The 16,477-nt window shown below is 52.7% G+C and overlaps 1 protein-coding gene across 4 annotated transcripts in view; it reads left to right on the top strand.

Annotated features, from left to right (window-relative positions):
* PGS1 (phosphatidylglycerophosphate synthase 1) overlaps positions 1-16,477 on the top strand; it is a 43,343-nt gene that overhangs the window by 15,681 nt on the left and 11,185 nt on the right. For 2 of the 4 annotated variants that reach the window (XM_008070390.2, XM_008070391.1), the window contains exons 4-8: positions 1,149-1,248; positions 2,431-2,620; positions 3,465-3,643; positions 5,837-6,358; positions 15,809-15,957. In XM_008070390.2, coding sequence (XP_008068581.1) covers positions 1,149-1,248; positions 2,431-2,620; positions 3,465-3,643; positions 5,837-6,358; positions 15,809-15,957 — 1,140 coding nt within the window. Of the gene's footprint in view, positions 1-1,148; positions 1,253-2,430; positions 2,621-3,464; positions 3,644-5,836; positions 6,359-15,808; positions 15,958-16,477 lie in introns of all 4 variants that reach the window. The other 2 variants (XR_002482676.1, XM_021718747.1) reach the window with 2 other exon arrangements.

The raw sequence follows: 16,477 nt of genomic DNA, 5'->3' as shown, positions 1-16,477 counted from the left end.
TGTATTGTTTGTGGCTGCTTTCATGCTACAACGACAGAACTGAGTTGTTATGATAGAGACCATCTGGCCTGTAAAGCCCCAAATATTTACTGTCTGGCCCTTTAAGGAAAAGGGTTTCTGACCCTGTCCTAGGCAAATGGACCCAAGTGCTGGTTGGCTGGCTGGCTGGTTCTGCCAAGGGCTGATGTTTGGTGCCAGGTTTGTGGCCAGCCTTGTTCTACCTGGACTTGCTGTCATGCCACACTTGTCACTTACGCCTGAGGCAAGGTCACCTGGAGGCGCACTGTCTTGGGCCTTCACCCCCCTCACCCCATCCCCGACTGTGGATGGGAAGGAGCCAGCAGTCTGCGGGATTGTATAAGGTGTGTTGCTTGTATTGCAGGGCCAACACAGGTCTTGGGGCACTAGTGGTGAGTTGAAGTGAGTCTGTGAATGAGACCGTTCCCTGTTCAGAAATCACAGGTGGGAGCTGTGGGGAGTGAAGTGAGGAGGAGGAGATGGTGGGCTAGCATGGGCACTGCTCCCTCTTCTCTGCATCTCGGGAAGGCCGCCCTCTGTTTGCAGGACATACCCTCAGTTGCAAACCTGGGAAGCAGGTTTGCTCTCATGGAAGAATGTAATGTCCAACCTGTGGAGAATGGCCAGTGGGCAGGTTGTGTCTTAGAGTCATTCATTCAGCAAATATTTACTGAGTGCTCTTCATGAGAAGGTCACTGTTCGTGTGTCTGTGAGGATGGTCTGTGTTGAAATGTGTGTGGGAGCTGGTGTCTTAGAGAGTGTTTCCAAGGTGGCAAGGTCTACCCTGCTCGGGCAGCATGCCTTTGCCCTGCAGCTCTCCATTCTCTTCCTGGAGGCCCAGGCTGGCGAGGGCACTGGATGGCTTCTGATGATCACAGAAGACTGTTTCAGGTGGAGTGCTTTTATGGTGTTGATATTTGTTGTCGATTTATTGTAGAGAAGAGGTCTTGCCAAGTTGCCCAGGCTGGTCTTGAACTCACGGGCTCAGGCAGTTCTCTCACCTCAGCCTCCCTAAGTGTCGGGATTATAGGTGTGAACCACTTGCGCCCAGCCTGATCATTTTTTTTTTTTTTAATACACAAACACTTTTGGGTCTTATACTTCTCTTCTTTTGTGTGCTTTCTTGACAGGTGGATTGTCTGGAAAGTACTCTAGAAAAGTCTCTCCAAGCAAAGTTTCCTTCAGATCTCAAGGTCTCCATCCTCTTGGACTTCACACGGGGCTCAAGAGGTAGGTGGCACACATGCCCAGGCCCCTTGCTCTTCCTCTTTCAGGTCCTTGGTTTGAGGAGTTACACTGTCACCTTCCTGTTCTCAAGCAGAGACCGGTTATTTGAAGATCACCTGGGCTGTTCCAGGACTGCCTGTTTGTCCAAGTCAGGATTCCTTCTACTGCAAGTGTCTGACAGCCTAAATAAAAACAATTTAGGCAGGAGCCTTGTGTGGTGGCTCATGCCTGTAATCCCAGTTGCTTGGGAGGCTGAGGCATGAGGATTGCTTGAGCCCAGGAGTTCAAGTCCAGCATGGGCAACATAGTGAGACCCTGTCTCTCTTTTTTTTTTGAGTTAGAGTCTCACTCTGTCACCCAGACTGGATGGAGTGCGATGGCCGCTCCCGGCCACCGCAGCCTCGACCTGCTGGGCTCCGGCGATCCTTCTGCCTCAGCCTTCCAAGAAACTGGAACTACAGGCACACGCTACCACGCCCGGCTAATTTGAGAACCTGTCTCTTAAAAACACACACACACACACACAAAACTTAGGCAAAAAAGGGACTTTTTTTTTAAACTCCTGTGATTGATGTGCTTTGAGTGGGTTGTGATTTGGGTATGCCAGCAGGATTCATCTTCTGGCCCTGCTTCCTAGGAGCTGGCTTCATTATCAGGCTCTGTGTAGTGGCCGCTGGTAGCTGAGGCCTGTATCCCTGTGACACTTTGTCCATTGCAAGAAAGTCTGCCTCCCTGAGAGCCAGGCTAGAGCTCCTGTGTTAATTAATTGCTGAATTAATTGCTGTGCTGGGGGTTTGGAGCATGCTGAGTGACCCAGCCTAGACCAGTGTGTTCTTCTGTGCAACTGGGTTGAGGGGTCAGGTTGGGAAGAGTCAACTCCACCCAGAGCAGAAATGCTGAGGGGGGGCAGGTACCCTAGTAGTAAGTTGGGTGTAGTTACCAGGAGGATGGCTGCTGGGTGGCAAAACCAGTCAGTGTCTGCCACGCCGAGCACTCCGGGCCTGCCCTGAGATGTGGCTGGCATCCAGGACAGAAGTTGGCCTAGGGGTCCTCTGGCTGGAAGTTGCACCAGGTGAGCAGTGCAGGTGAAGGTGAGGCCCATGTGGGGGATAGTTCTTCGCTGCAGGCAGGACATCTTTCCTAGGGTGAATCACCTGTCTCTTTTCTTTGTACCCACATATTCAGGCAGGAATAACTCTCGCACGATGCTGCTTCCGCTTTTGCAGAGGTTTCCAGAACAGGTTCGAGTCTCCCTCTTTCATACACCAAACCTCCGCGGGCTTCTCCGGCTCCTTATCCCCGAGCGCTTCAACGAGACCATTGGCCTCCAGCACATCAAGGTGTACCTCTTTGACAACAACATCATCTTGAGTGGGTGCGTGTGCTTCCTTTTGCCTGTGATGTTGTCTTGGGTTCTCCAGGGTGTGGAAGTTGGTGGAATAAGGAGCGAGGAAAACCCAGCCCGCAAGCCTTGAGGAACCTGACTGCAGGTCTATTTGGTGTGCACTTGAGGTGTCTCCTGTGATATTGTCTCTGCCATGGAAGCTAGAAGCCCACGGGGGCTGTTGGAAGACAGCTACTATTGATTGGGCATTTACCAGGGATCGGCCACTCACATGTACTATCTCATTTAATTTGCACAGTGTTGCTGTGTGGTATTTTCCTCACTGTGTATGTGCAGAAACAGATAGAGAAGATGAATTACTTTGTCAGGCACAGCCAGAAAAACCCACAAGAGTCAGAGGCAAGATGGAAATCTGGGCCCTTTTGATGATAAAACATGGCCACTTAGCACTTCTGCAGGTCATTTCCAGACAAGTGGGACCAAGATTTGGTAGATGGGGCTGAAGAATACCCTTGATTGCTTCCTTGATGTGGAGCTGTACCAGTGGCAGCTGTCACTCAGTGGTACAGAGGGGAAAAAAAACATGGGCACTGACAGATAGTCTTGTGGGATTAGTTGACTTTTGTGTCCACATCTCTTCTCAACTGGACTGTCCGCTCCTTGAGGGGAAGGGCCTTGTGGTTCATGTTTCTGTGTTACCTTAGTGCCACCCTTGTTTTGTCTCTTGCACGCAGTCATTGCTCAGCAGCTCTTTGTTAGTTGCATCCTGAGATGAGTCTGTCATTTCCCTGCTAGTTCTCCTGAGACCTGGGTCACCAGGACACGCTGCTGTCACACTTGCCTGAGTCCTCACCTGCTTCTTCCGTCCCTGTAGTGCAAACCTGAGCGACTCCTACTTCACCAACCGCCAGGATCGCTACGTGTTCTTGCAGGACTGTGCAGAGATTGCTGACTTCTTCACAGAACTGGTAGACGCAGTGGGGGACGTGTCCCTGCAGCTGCAGGGGGATGACACAGTGCAGGTGGTGGACGGGATGGTGCATCCTTACAAAGGTAGGGGCCTGGTGCTGCCAGCCTGCCACAGTTGTGGGTGGGGAGTGGGAGTAAAGACCCAGGACAGCGCGCCTCTGGGTGGCCTTGCCACAGGCGTAGGAGACTTGGGTGGCAGGGCCTCGTTCTGCTTTTGTCCCTGAAGCCAGACAGATGTGACTCACTGACCATCAGTCATGCTCTGTGGGTGCGAGGGCCGGCCTGGGAAGGTGGGAGTGTGGGCTTGAGACTGTGTGCCTGGCTGAGTGAGCTAGCAACCTGCCCTGCTCTTACAGGAAGCAGTCTGCCCAACGACTGTCCTCCTAGGGCCAGTTCCCCCAAGCCTCCTATCACATGGGCGCTGTGGCTCTCAGCTCTCTTGAGGTCTGTGGCCTCCTGCCTGGAAAGTGAAATGGGAGAGCTCTTAACTCTGCTCACTGGAAACAGGCAAGTCCTGGCGAGAGTGTTCTGGGGCATTTGCATTCCTGTGATTCCTGTGGCTGTGGCTTCCCTTGGCCCTTAAAGGGCTGCTGCTGAATTTGCAACAGTGTCTGCAGGTTGGGGAGGGGGGAACTAAACTTGGACCTTGGAAGGAAAAGAGCTCCCCACGTCCTGCAAACATAGCATAGAAGCACCTGCGTGGTGCCAACTGGTAGAAGACCTGACTGACTTGGTGCTGGGGCAGCCATGGGCTGCTGAGCCTGGCTGTGCTCCGTGTGACTACCCTGCCTGCTGCCAGGATGCTCAGTTATTACTGGTGTACTTTGACTTTCATCAATAAAAATCTTGTGGCAATCTGTTATTTCTCTAGTTTTTATATAAGTACCTACACATTATCCTCGATTTTACCTTTTGACTCACAAAGGGTGACATATTTACTGTTTGACCCTTAAAGAAAGCATTTGTGGACCCCTGGTCTAACGTAATAGGCCAGACATAAATATGAGGGGAAACAGGCCTATGCTCAGGGAAAGGTGAGAGTCAGTATGCTTGGGCAGGTGCAGGGCGATGGCAGGTGCTGCTGTGCTTGGGGAGCAGCGGGAGTCCACAGAGAGGGACAGGGTACTCATGGTCCCTACGTTCCTTCCTCCTGTGGCCCTGGATAGCATGTAGCCGTGTGGCTGCTTCCTTCCCTGGCAGTTGCTGGTGCCAACAAGGATGGGTTCCTACACACTGCAGTCCTTCTCTTTGTTCTGAAGCCCAGTCCTGAAAGGTGCCAAGTGTCTGTCCCTGCTCTCAGCCAGTAAGGATGACCCAGGACAGCCCTCCTTGCCTATTTCACTTTTATTCCTGATCAGCCTTGCCAAAAGCTTGCGGTACTATCAGTCTTTTATCAGAGAATCAACTTTGACATTGTTGATGTTCTCCATTTTTATATTGCTTTCATGCTAGTCACTTCTGCTCTTATTATTTCCTTCCTTATACTGTATTTTTGGTTTTATCCTTTTGTTTCTTTCCCCTATCTTCTTGAGTTGGATGCTTAGCTTATTAATTTTCAGTCTTTTCTTGCCTGATAATAGCACCTTTCCCTTCAGTGTCTGCCTGGTCACCTGTCACCAGTGTCTCATCCAAATACTACAAAGGGCACCCCCTGTCGGGCCTGGAGCCCGCTTGCTCTTTCTGCGCCCACAGAGGCCTCTCATGTGCTGCCACCAGTGCAGGAGGCTTCCCCTGGTCATGCTCATGCTAAGGCTTTCTCTGTAGCGCCTGCCTGCAGCTTACACTTGCTCCTTCTTGTTTTGGTTTACTCCAGTGAGAAAGCTCATGCATGCGAGCTTTCTCATTGGAGTGTAACATGCACACCGAATACCAGTTACGTGTGTACAGCTCATGTACCTGTTCCCAGTGGGTCAGCTAGAGGCCCCCTTGTGTCTCTTCCCAGGCATTGCCCCTCAAGGTAACTACTGTTCTGATTTGTCACCCTAAAGTTGTCTTGCCTGTTTTTGAGCTTCTTTTATAAGTAAAACTGTATGTGGATGTGCCTTTCACCTCTGCCTGTGCATAGGTTCCTGTGGGCAAGGGCCTCGTCTTGGGCAGCTGTGTTACAGTGGAGCCTTGCTCAGGGTTCTGTGTCTCCTGCTCACTCAGAATGTGTTCAGCGAATGGCCAGTGGTAGCATTTGCATTTGCCTATCACGTGCCGTGTCCCCCGAGCCGGGCAGAGTCCAGATCCTTCGTTTCCCTTTCCTTTACTCCTCTTTCTCGTGTCTTCCTCTAGGTGACCGGGCTGCATACTGTAAGGCAGCCAATAAAAGAGTCATGGATGTGATCAACTCAGCTAGGACCCGCCAGCAAATGCTGCATGCTCAGACCTTCCACAGCGACTCCCTTTTGACCCAGGAAGATGCAGCGGCTGCTGGTGATCGGAGGCCAGCCCCTGACACCTGGATTTATCCGTTGATTCAGATGAAGCCCTTTGAGATTCAGATTGATGAGATTGTCACTGAGACCCTGCTGACTGAGGCTGAGCGAGGCGCGAAGGTCTACCTTACTACTGGCTACTTCAATCTGACCCAGGCCTACATGGACCTGGTCTTGGGCACGCGGGCTGAGTACCAGATCCTGCTGGCCTCACCGGAGGTGAATGGCTTCTTTGGGGCAAAGGGGGTGGCTGGTGCCATCCCGGCAGCCTACGTACACATCGAGCGGCAGTTCTACAGTGAGGTGTGCAGCCTGGGACAGCAGGAGCGGGTCCAGCTGCAGGAGTACTGGCGGAGGGGCTGGACATTTCATGCCAAAGGTGCGCAGCAGCTAACCAGAGGACTGCCTGACAGGGACAGCCCACCAAATGGGTGGGGCAGGGCTCCACTCTTGGCTTCTGGATTAGCACTAATGGCGATGGTGTGCCCAGCACGCCTGTCAGGAGCCCTGTTTCTTCCTGTTTGTGTCATAGCCTCCTTGCAGGCATGCCACAGTTGTCCCACGTCCTGGGGAAATGGGAGCTGTCCCCTCCCTTTTACACACCAAAAACTTAGAAAGTCAAATCATTTTGGTGGTGGTTTTAGAAAATGTGGTACATGTAATTTCTTTTCAAACATATGGAAAGGAAAGTGACTTAGTGTTGCTTGGATCATCAGAGTTTCAGCTTGTTGGCAATGCCCTTCTCGGGGAGCAAGGAGGATTCACAAGGAATCATTTGGCAGGAACAGCCCCTGTCTTTTTCTTACCACTGCTGTTTGTTTTTTTCCCATATGCTAATCTTCGCCTTTTTCCCCCCATATTGAGACAACGGAGGCTGTACACTTAGGGTAAAAGTCTGAATTGCATATTTATTATGATCCCTTGTAGTCATCCTATGGGGGCAGCCCGGATGGAGCATACTTGCTGGCGCAGCTCTGTGAGACACAGATAAAATGTGTTGAGACCTTGTGCGTACACAGCATCCTGGTACCCACTCATCTGGTAGCAGGACCACACTTCCTTCTTGATGCTCAGGGAGCCCCGTGACCTGGGAGGGGGGCTCCTGTGTCTAGAGAAGAGTAACTGGTGTCTGGAGTTCAGCCCATGCTCCCTAGAAGGTTTCTGCCTCCTCTTTGGGCCATCCAGAGGCCTGTTGACCTCCTTCCCAGGCAGGGAATCCGGGCTGCAGACTGTCCAGGGCCACATCTGTGTTAAGACTGCAGTCATCTTTGAGTGCTCAGGAAGAACTGTTTTTTTTTTTTCTTTTTAAACCAATGTTTTTCAGCTGGGGATACATTTTAATACATACCAAAGCCCAGACCTTCCTACATCTGAATCTTGCTCTATGGGAGTTGAACCCAACGTGGTGTTTTAAGAAAACTCCCTAGGAGAGTCTGACGCCTAACCTTAACTGCTGTTACAGCTCAGAATGGGTAGCTTCTGGCCTGTCTAGTGCGTCCTGCTTGCCGCTTCGAGGCCCATGGGCCTGCTTGGACAGGCGGCATTGTTTGCTATGGAAAATGTCTGCTCTGTTGTACACAGGGCTCATCCTGGTGTGTGTCGTGACTGAACCGGGGTGGTAGTCAGTGTCTCGGAGCAGGCAGGGCCAGCCGGTGGGGAGGGTGTGTGGAAATTATTTGGCCTTGTTACTTCTGGGGATGATGACAGTGCCTGGGGTGGTGTATTGCAGAAAGAGCCTCACAGTGGGGAGAACCCTCAGGTTTTGGAGAGGTGCTGCACCATGGACCCACACCACTGTGCAGACCTATACCACTGTGCGCTGGAGAGCTGTGCAGAGGCATGGTCTGTCAGTGTTCTCTCCACTGACTGGAACAAAGGAGGTCCCTTGTCCTTTCAGGTGCCTTAGCTCATCCTGCAGGTTGGGAGGTTCCTGGCCTGTCAGTTCTGACTCTGCTGCGAGTTATTTCCCTGAAGCGGCTCTGATAAACGTGAGCTGACTCCCCAGTTACCGAGCTGACTCCCCAGTTACCGTTGAAACAGAAACACCCAACCTGCTTTTCCGGTGTGTCTTACCTTTTCCCGGACTGGTATGCTCCTGCCGCTCCCTCCCCCCCCCCGTGTGGGCGGGGCCCTGTAATCTGGGAGCACTGGATTGGGGGAGGCACGGATGATCTTTCAGCTGGATCCCAGGGCACGTGTATATGTGTGTGTGGGTGGACGTGGGTGGGGATGAGTGGTGCATGGAGGGGCTGCTGCTGAGCAGAGGGGGCCTTGCCCTAAGGCTGGGAACTAGAGGTCAGAGACCACTGGATGCCGGAGTGAGAGGCTCGGGCCCTTCCCTACTTTGTGGCTGTGATCCATAATGGGGTCTCAAGGCAGCACCTTTTGGGGCTCATCTTTTGATGGTCACATCCCCCAGAGCAGCCTTTGTCAGGTGAGGGGTGAGTGGGTGGCCTGCAGGGTGGTGGTGAGTTTGGATGGTGAATGCAGTGGACTGTCTCTTGACTGTCTACCCTTTGCAAGGCCTGTGTTGGGTACAAGCTGTGTGCCTGTTTGAGTGTGTCTGTGTTGAGGCCCAGGAAATTCCTGCCAGTGCCTATGCATCTGATACCTTGAGTCCCTCATTGCTCCTTCGGCACAGGCCTGGGCTGATCTCCGCTCCTGCTCCCAGAAGCCCTTGGGCAGAGGAGCGTGAGCCAGGACTCCGTGGATTCCAGATCCTTACACTTCAAATAGCACCCCATTTGTCAGTGCAGTGTTCCCTGGGAGTCACAACAAGAGGCTTTGAGGATAGCATGTGCGTTGAACTTGCTGGTGGCCCCATGAGTGTAGTGATGAAGGAGGAGCAGTGGGGAGAGACGAGCTTCTTGTGTGAAATGACCACTACGTCTGGTGGCTGGAAATTCAAAGGGTTAGGGTTTATTCTTTAGTGTTTTCTGTGTTATCAAATGTTGCCGGAACTATCTGGCAGTTGCTTGGATGCCTTGTTGGAAAGATGCTTGTGTGATAGTATTTATTCTGTTTAGCAGCATGAGTATACCCATCTTGTATACTATGCTGATCTAACAGACTTCAACATATATCTATATATATCACATTTTAATAAACTGAGCTGTTTCAAAGAACCAGAGAACCTTACAACTATTTAAAGATACGTACCAGAGGCCAGGCTTGGTGGCTCAGCCTGTAATTTCAGCACTTTGGGAGGCTGAGGCGAGTGGATTGCCTGAGCCCCCGAGTTCAAGACCAGCCCGTACAACTTAGCGAGACCTCGTCCCCCTAATAAATAAAAAATTAGCCAGGCATGGTAGCACGCGCCTGTAGTTCTGGCTACTTGGAAGACTGAGGCAGAAGGATCTCTAGGCAATAGAGTGCTATTCCAACTCCCCCCCAAAAATTAAAATACACACCAGAGATTTATTTTGCAATCTGATTCATCTATTTTGTTCTTGTTTGTTTATTTCTGAGTAGGAGTATCATCTGTCACCCAGGCTGGAGTGCAGTGGCACTATCAGGGCTCACCACAGACTTAACCTCCTGGGCTCAGGTGATCTTTCTGCCTCAGCCTCTCAAATAGCTGGCACTACAAGCACACACCACCACACCCAGCTAATATTTTTATTTTTATAGAGAAGCAGTCTTGCTATGTTGTTTAGGCTGGTCTCGAACTCCTGGACTCAAGCATTCCTCCTGCCTTGGCCTCCCAAAGTGCTGGGATTACAGGCGTGAGTCACAGTGCATGGCCTATCTATTTAGTTTTCATTTGAAGTTTGAAGAGTGGCTATTCAGAATACTCAGAAGACCTTGTGCAAACATGATTTGATGTAGAGGTTACCAGACTTGGAGTCTATAGCCTGGTTCTGAGTCCAAATTTGACAAAAGTTGAGGGACCTGGTTTAACTTCCTTCCTGTACGGTGGGGCAGTGGCACTAGATCTCCTGGAGAGTGTGACAACAGGACTCACGTTCAAGTTTCTGTAAAATAACCTGGAGAGGCGTCCTGGGGGCAGTGAGGAGAGTGGGGTTGTGTGGTTGAAGCCACACCAGGGAGGGGGAGGAGAAGAGACTGTGAACCCCCAGCGCACGTGCTGGATAGTGAGCCAGGCTGTCTCTGGCCTTGGTACCTGGAGTTTTGTTGCTGTTCTCCCTGTGATTCAATCTTGAAGGCAGGTGCTAAAGCTGGAGGTCTTCCCCTGTATCTCCTTGGCTTCTGAGAGTCCTCACTGAGAAGGGCCATCAGGGATGCAGGCTAGGGGGCGTCCAAGCTAGCTGGCAGCTCCTCTGAGTCATGGTTTGTCAGTTTCCTGTTGCTTGGCCCTCACTCCTTGCCCAGTAGGTGCGGTGGGACCAGGTTCTGGGAGCCAGGGTAGAACGAGGACTCTGGTGGGAAGCTCCTCATGTGCCGCAACACACTTGTCCAAGTGGGTGCTGGTCCTGACCAGTAGTGGAGGAGGGGCAGGAGCAGGCTGGCTTGGTCTGTCGTTGAAGGTGCAGTGTCTGCTGTGTGCCAGTGAACTCATCTGGAGGTCTTGAGGGGCAGTAGCTTCAGGGGAACCTGAGTGAGTAGGGACTGTGTCGAGCCACTTCTCATATCTTCAGCTTTCCACTTCATGGAGAGGTGAGGGCCTAAGGGGGTGGTGCTCAACCCATCATCAGATGCAGGCGGGAACCACGCCCAGGCTGTGCCATGCAGTGTCCATCTTCTGGGACACAAGCTCTGCCCTTGGGCGTGTGTTTTAGGGAATCAGAAAATGAGTTTTAACATGTTGACTTGAGTTTCTTTTGGAAGCAATATTCTAGCTTTAACAACACAGTGTGGGTGGCTAGGGTGGAGCAGAGGTGTTGGATTAAGAGATTTCTGGCTCACGCTGACAGGGGAATCTGTTAATGATTGTGAGAATGTTACTACTTTTATTGCCTTCCCGATAGGCCAATTGGCATGGTGCCCAAAGGTGAACTGATGGTGAGAGTCGGGCAGCCCCACCCTGTTGGCCTGGGCCACATGTGGGCTGCTCTCACCTGGGAGCAACAGTGGGTGTGCTGGGGTGGGAGTGGGTTACAAATTGCTCACCTTAGGCTGAGCACACATCAGCCTCCAGGCCCTCAGAGTTTCTCAGCGCTGCTCTGACGTCACATCAGGCAGGGGCTTCTCTGGGTGAGGGTAGGACTGGGATGTCCTCTGACTTCTTGTTTTTGTGGGGGACTGAGAACTTCTGAGATTATTGCATACTTTGTGGGGTCTGAGGGAGGTGTTCATGAATTTGAAGTTTTCTAGGAAAGATTCTTAACAAAAGCTCCTAACCTAAAATGTTGATGCAGTCCTGTTTTAGAACCAGAAAGCTTTTTTTACACTTAATTTACTCTGCATTTGCTGGAAGAGCCATTATCATTCTCATTGTGTTTATTTAATTCAAACAAATACTTACCAAGTACCTGCTGTGTGCCAGGTATCACTCAAGGCTTCAAGAGTGGGTCACAGGGGATGAGACAGACTCACTCCCTGTCCTTCTAGGGCTTCAGTTTCACAGGAGGTAGACGATAAGCAAGTGAATTTTGGGAAGTGGAAAGAGCTGAGAAGACCAAAGCAGGAAGAGGCTCCAGGCTGACGGGATCTATTAGATGAGGGCTTAGGGAGGGCTTCTCTGAGGAGGTGACATTTGAGCAAAGGCCTGAGTGAAGAGGGATGCTCATGCCACTGGGACAGGGACGTCCAGGAGAGGGAACAAATGTGAAACCCCCACTACCACAAGAGCCTTGTGTAATGGCATGGGGGCTGGGAGAGGTGGGCAGTGAGATTGGAGGGCAGGCAGGGCCTGTGGTCAGGGGCTCAGAGGCCATGAGGGCAAGTGCCGGGGGAGCTCTGCTATGGAGGCCAGGGAGCTGAGGCCTGGTTCACCCTCCAGCAGGCCAGTGTGACTGTGTGCAGGAGAGCAGAAGCAGGTGTCCTTTTTGAAGAGAAAACCCGGAGCTGGGAATTGGCGGAGGTCTGGATTCCAGTCATGTCCTCTGGTGCCCCATGCCACACTTGCTCCGTGGCGAGCACTCAGGGAGTGGTGGCTACCTCTCCCTCCCTGCACCTTCCTCTCCTTGGTCCTTAGGGCTGCAGTGCTGCCTTCCATCCTCTGGACTGCCTGCCTGGACTGCCTGTAGTCAGTCCACTCCCGGAAGCACTTTCTCCACTGCAGGGCTGCTTCCTCCCTGCTCCAGGCTGTCATTCCTGCTGCAAGTCTCTAATCTCATGGTTCCTGGAATGTGGAGATGTTGGGCCCAAGGGTCAGGCCTAGGGTGAGGAGTTGGGCGTGATAACCAGTTTATGGCCTTGGACTGGGAAAAATGTTTCCCGACAGTGAGTCCCGGCCCTGACAGTCTTGGCCTTGTGTATACGTAGCCTGACATCCTGACTGGTGGCACAAGTCTGACTGGGACCCAGGGCAAGGGAGGTGAAACAGAACTCAGTAAGGCTTCGTGATTCCTCCCTGTAGCTGGAAACATCCCAGCTGTCCTCAGGGCACAGACCAGTGGCTGAACATTCCTGACTTGGGGAGCTTAGATCTAGAAAGGTGGTTGTTTCCAGCTGCCCTGGCCTTGCTTGGCTCTCTGGGGCATGGGCACCATGTACCACCTCGTGTAGCACTGTAGTGTCACTCTGGATTTGGCAGTGCTTGACTCGCCATCTCATTAGGGCTCGCCAGAAGGCATCAGTGTTGCCCTCCTCTGTTGTCGCTGTTTTTTTTTTTTTAATTGAGTCTCACTCTATCACCCAGGCTGGAGTGCAGTGGCACACTCACAGCCACTGCAGCCTCGACCTGTTGGGCTAGATGATCCTTCCGCCTCAGCCTTGTAAGTAGCTGGAACCACAGGCTAGGTCTCACCATGTTGTTCAGGCTGGTCTCGGTCCCCTGAGCTCAGGCAATCCTCTCACCCCTGCCTCCTAAAGTGCTGGTATTACAGGCCTGAGCCACATTGCCCATCCTTCTTCTCTCTTTTTTTTGAGTTGGAGTCTCTCTGTGTCACCCAGACTGACGTGCAATGGCATATTCACTGCCTCTGCAGCCTTGACCTGCTGGGCTCAAGTGATCCTTCCACCTCAGCCTTCCAAGTAGCTGGGACTACAGGCATGTGCCACCACGCTTGGCTAATTTTTGATTTATTGTAGTGATGAGGTCTCGCCAAATTGCCCAGGCTGGTCTCGAACTGGTGGGCTCAGGTAGTCCTCTCACCTTGGCTTCCCAAAGTGCTGAGATTAGACATGAGCCACCTTGCCCAGCCCTGGCCTTCTTTTTGATGGAGAAAGAATGCAGTGCACGTAAGACAGAGGGGAAGTTGGTGGAGTGCTCATGTAGGTTAGAAATGTGAGCTGCCTTTTAATCCCAGGCACTTGACTGAAGGCCAACCTAAGAGGCAGGGAAGAGAAGACGGGCAAGGACTAGGCGTGTGTCATGAATCGGTGGGGTGATCGAACTCGCAGGACAGTGGGCAGGGAGGTGTTGTCTCTTGGGGGGTGGAGAGCTGGAGAATCTTACTATTTTTATATTTGAAGCATAGATATGCCTACAGTGTACCGACAGGTATCCAGTCTACCTTGGGACCAGTCATTGTATCTGATGAGTTGCAGTAGTGGGCTGCAGGTGGACTGCCTGCCTTTGAGAGTCACCTCTAGGTTACCTGATAAGAGCCTGAGCCAGTATTCAGGTGGATTTTGCAAATAAAAAGTAGGCACAGGACCAGGTACTTCCAGCCTTCCCCACCAGACTGAGGTCTAGGAGCTGGGGTTGGACACAGTCATGGTGGTGTGACATAGCTCAGCCTGATCCATGTCACCTGTGTGGGTGTGTGGCCTCCCTACTTGTCACTCTCACTGTTCCCTCTCAGTGGGCTCAGGAGAGCCAGCTGGACAAGTGGCACTGAGCAGACTACTTAGTGTTTTTAAGAGGCCAATGTCGTCATCAGAAGAGTTGAACCCAGCAGTGGCAGGTGGGAGGAAGCGCTTGTCTGTGGTCTGAGGCCCGTGGGCTTCCTGGCCTGTGCTGTGGCTCCCAGCTCTATGTTCTGGAACAGTTGGGGGTAGGAGGGAGGCTGTGTATATGAAAAGCCATGAATGCAGAGGGGAAGGCGCGGCTGTTTTGCTGGGACCACCCTGAGTGGGGCGAGCCAGGGAAGGGGCGGCCTGCCCACTCCTGTGGTCCCGTGAATTGCCGACATAGGCAGCAGCCCCGAGGGGCGGTCCCGTTGACGGAATGGGGCACGCAGGCAAGCGAGTGACTTTGATGTGGCCCTCTGTTGGGGAGGGGACGAGCCCATTACAGGAACAGGCAGCAGGGCCTCGTCACCTCTTGCCCAAGATGTTCTTGGAAATGCTCTTGCTCTGAGTGAGAATTAGGAAACGGTCTTCTATTTTAGGAGCTTGGTGTGTGTTTCATACTGTTGACTGGCCTGTGGCGGACGTGCGCATCTGTGGGCCCTCTGAAAGGGTCATGCTGGTGGGGGAGAGATGTGGCTAGGAACTTGAGGCTGGATTAGTGCAGGCCACACTGATGTTAGGTGGGATTTTCTGGGATAAGCGTTCTTGGTGCCGTGAGGGTGCAGTGCAGAGGGAAGTCTGGAGGCCAGGCTCGAGCCTGGACTGGAGGAGAAGGGCAGTCTCAGGGAGCAGATGTTCTGGAAGGGTAGGTCTTGGGAATAGTCTTTTTAGGAGAAGTCCTTCTGATGGGGGCTGGACTGGGAAAGCAGGCCCTGGAACTTGGGACAGGGTATGGAATGGGGTGCAGGACCAAGTGCCTGCCTGTTGTCATCATAGGTGACATTTCAAGATTCTGAGAGCACCCCACGACCTTTGTTCCAGAAGCATCCCTATGGTATGGCTCCAATTGCCACACAGTGCTCATCCTGCACCCTGCTTTTGCTCTGACTATAATATTAACTGGCTCATTTCCCAGTGAAAGAAAGGGGAAACTTTTCTCTCAGTGTGACAGAAGCTTACAGGGGCCCTTAGTTTTCGCCTCCATTGACTTGTCCAACCTGGAAATCTCTGAGCCCTGTGGCTTGTGATGGCAGAGGTCTCCCCTGAATCTCCTTTGATCTTCACAGGCCTTTTTGTATATTAGCAGCCTGAATTAGGGAGGCTGGGTCAGGGAGACGCGTGTCCCTAGATGGGAAGGGCACAGATGTCCCCAGGAGCTGCAGTGAAGCAGCCAGCCTTCAGGCAGGCCTGTTCTTACCAAACATCTCTGCCATCCATGTGACAGCCCGTTACTTGTATCTGCTGGTGTGGATAGAGGATTGTTCCTTCCCCCACTGTGCTGAGCACTGCAGTGGCTTCTTTCCTGAGAAGCAGTTGTGAGCTGACCCTGCTGCGCTCCTTTCCTCGGTGCTGGCAGTAAGGAACGACTCATCCAGCAGAGGGGCAGCATCAGCAGGCCAGGGCGTGCTGAGGCGGCTCAGAGAGGGGCATCTGCGGCCCTGTACTCTGGAGAGACTCTAGTGAGCAGCTGGGACAGGTTATGAGAGACAGCATCACTGCATTCCCTCTGGGTAGCCCACATCTTGTCCTGCTTGAGAAACAAGGCCACGGTGCAGAGTGGTAGGAGCAAAGAGCAGTGAGGCCATGCCATGCATGAGGCCATGCCATGACTCTGTGATCCTGTGCCTCCCACAGCACCAGGGTTGGGATGGAAAAGTGCGTCCTGGGCTAGCCTGTCTGCCATCTGCAGCGGCCCCTCAGCCCAGGCACCAGAGGTTGGTGCTTTTCTCTTAGGTTGAAACGGTGTGTGGCGAGGACTCCGGCAGATGCGGTGCTCATTTCCTGTCTGCACATTTCCTTTTCCCTGCAGGCCTCTGGCTGTACCTGGCAGGGAGCAGCCTGCCCTGTCTCACGCTGATTGGCTCTCCTAATTTTGGGTACAGGTCAGTTCACCGGGACCTGGAGGCCCAGATCGCCATCGTGACGGAGAATCAGGCCTTGCAGCAGCAGCTTCACCAGGTTGGTTGGGGCAAGTGGAATTTCCCAGGGTGTGTGGGGGTGGGGCTGGGGGCTCAGCCTCACCCAAGAGGCTGGGCTGCCCTGGGAGCTGTCCCCTGACCTTGTCCTGAGGCAGTGAGTGAGGCTCAGAGCAGAGTGAGAAAGATGCAGAGTCCCTGTGAATCTGCAGTGATGCGATCACTGGGCCCCAGAGGGAATCCTGCCACAGAGCCACCCTTTGGGGACCACACTTGTGATGGTTCCAGTTTCCCAGGTCCTCACACTCCGTGCCCTGGGGACACTTTCTGTCTTTGCTCTGGAAGAGACTACTGACTGGGTACCGTGGCTCATGCCTATAATCCCAGTGCTTTGGAAGGCTGAGGCAGAAGGATTGCCTGAGGCCAGGAGTTTGAGACTAGTCTGGACAACATAGCGAGACCTTGTTTCAAAAATAAGTAATGTGCCGGGCTCGGTGGCTCAGCCTGTAATCCTGCGCCTTTGGGAGGCTGAGGTGAGTGAATTGCTTGAGCCCGCGGGTTCG

Source organism: Carlito syrichta, unplaced genomic scaffold (genome assembly GCF_000164805.1).
Source record: "Carlito syrichta isolate Samal-C Ts95f unplaced genomic scaffold, Tarsius_syrichta-2.0.1 Scaffold313381, whole genome shotgun sequence".
Lineage (NCBI taxonomy): Eukaryota > Metazoa > Chordata > Mammalia > Primates > Tarsiidae > Carlito > Carlito syrichta.
Note: the sequence above shows the minus strand (reverse complement) of the source record. Positions and strands in the feature narration are given on the sequence as shown.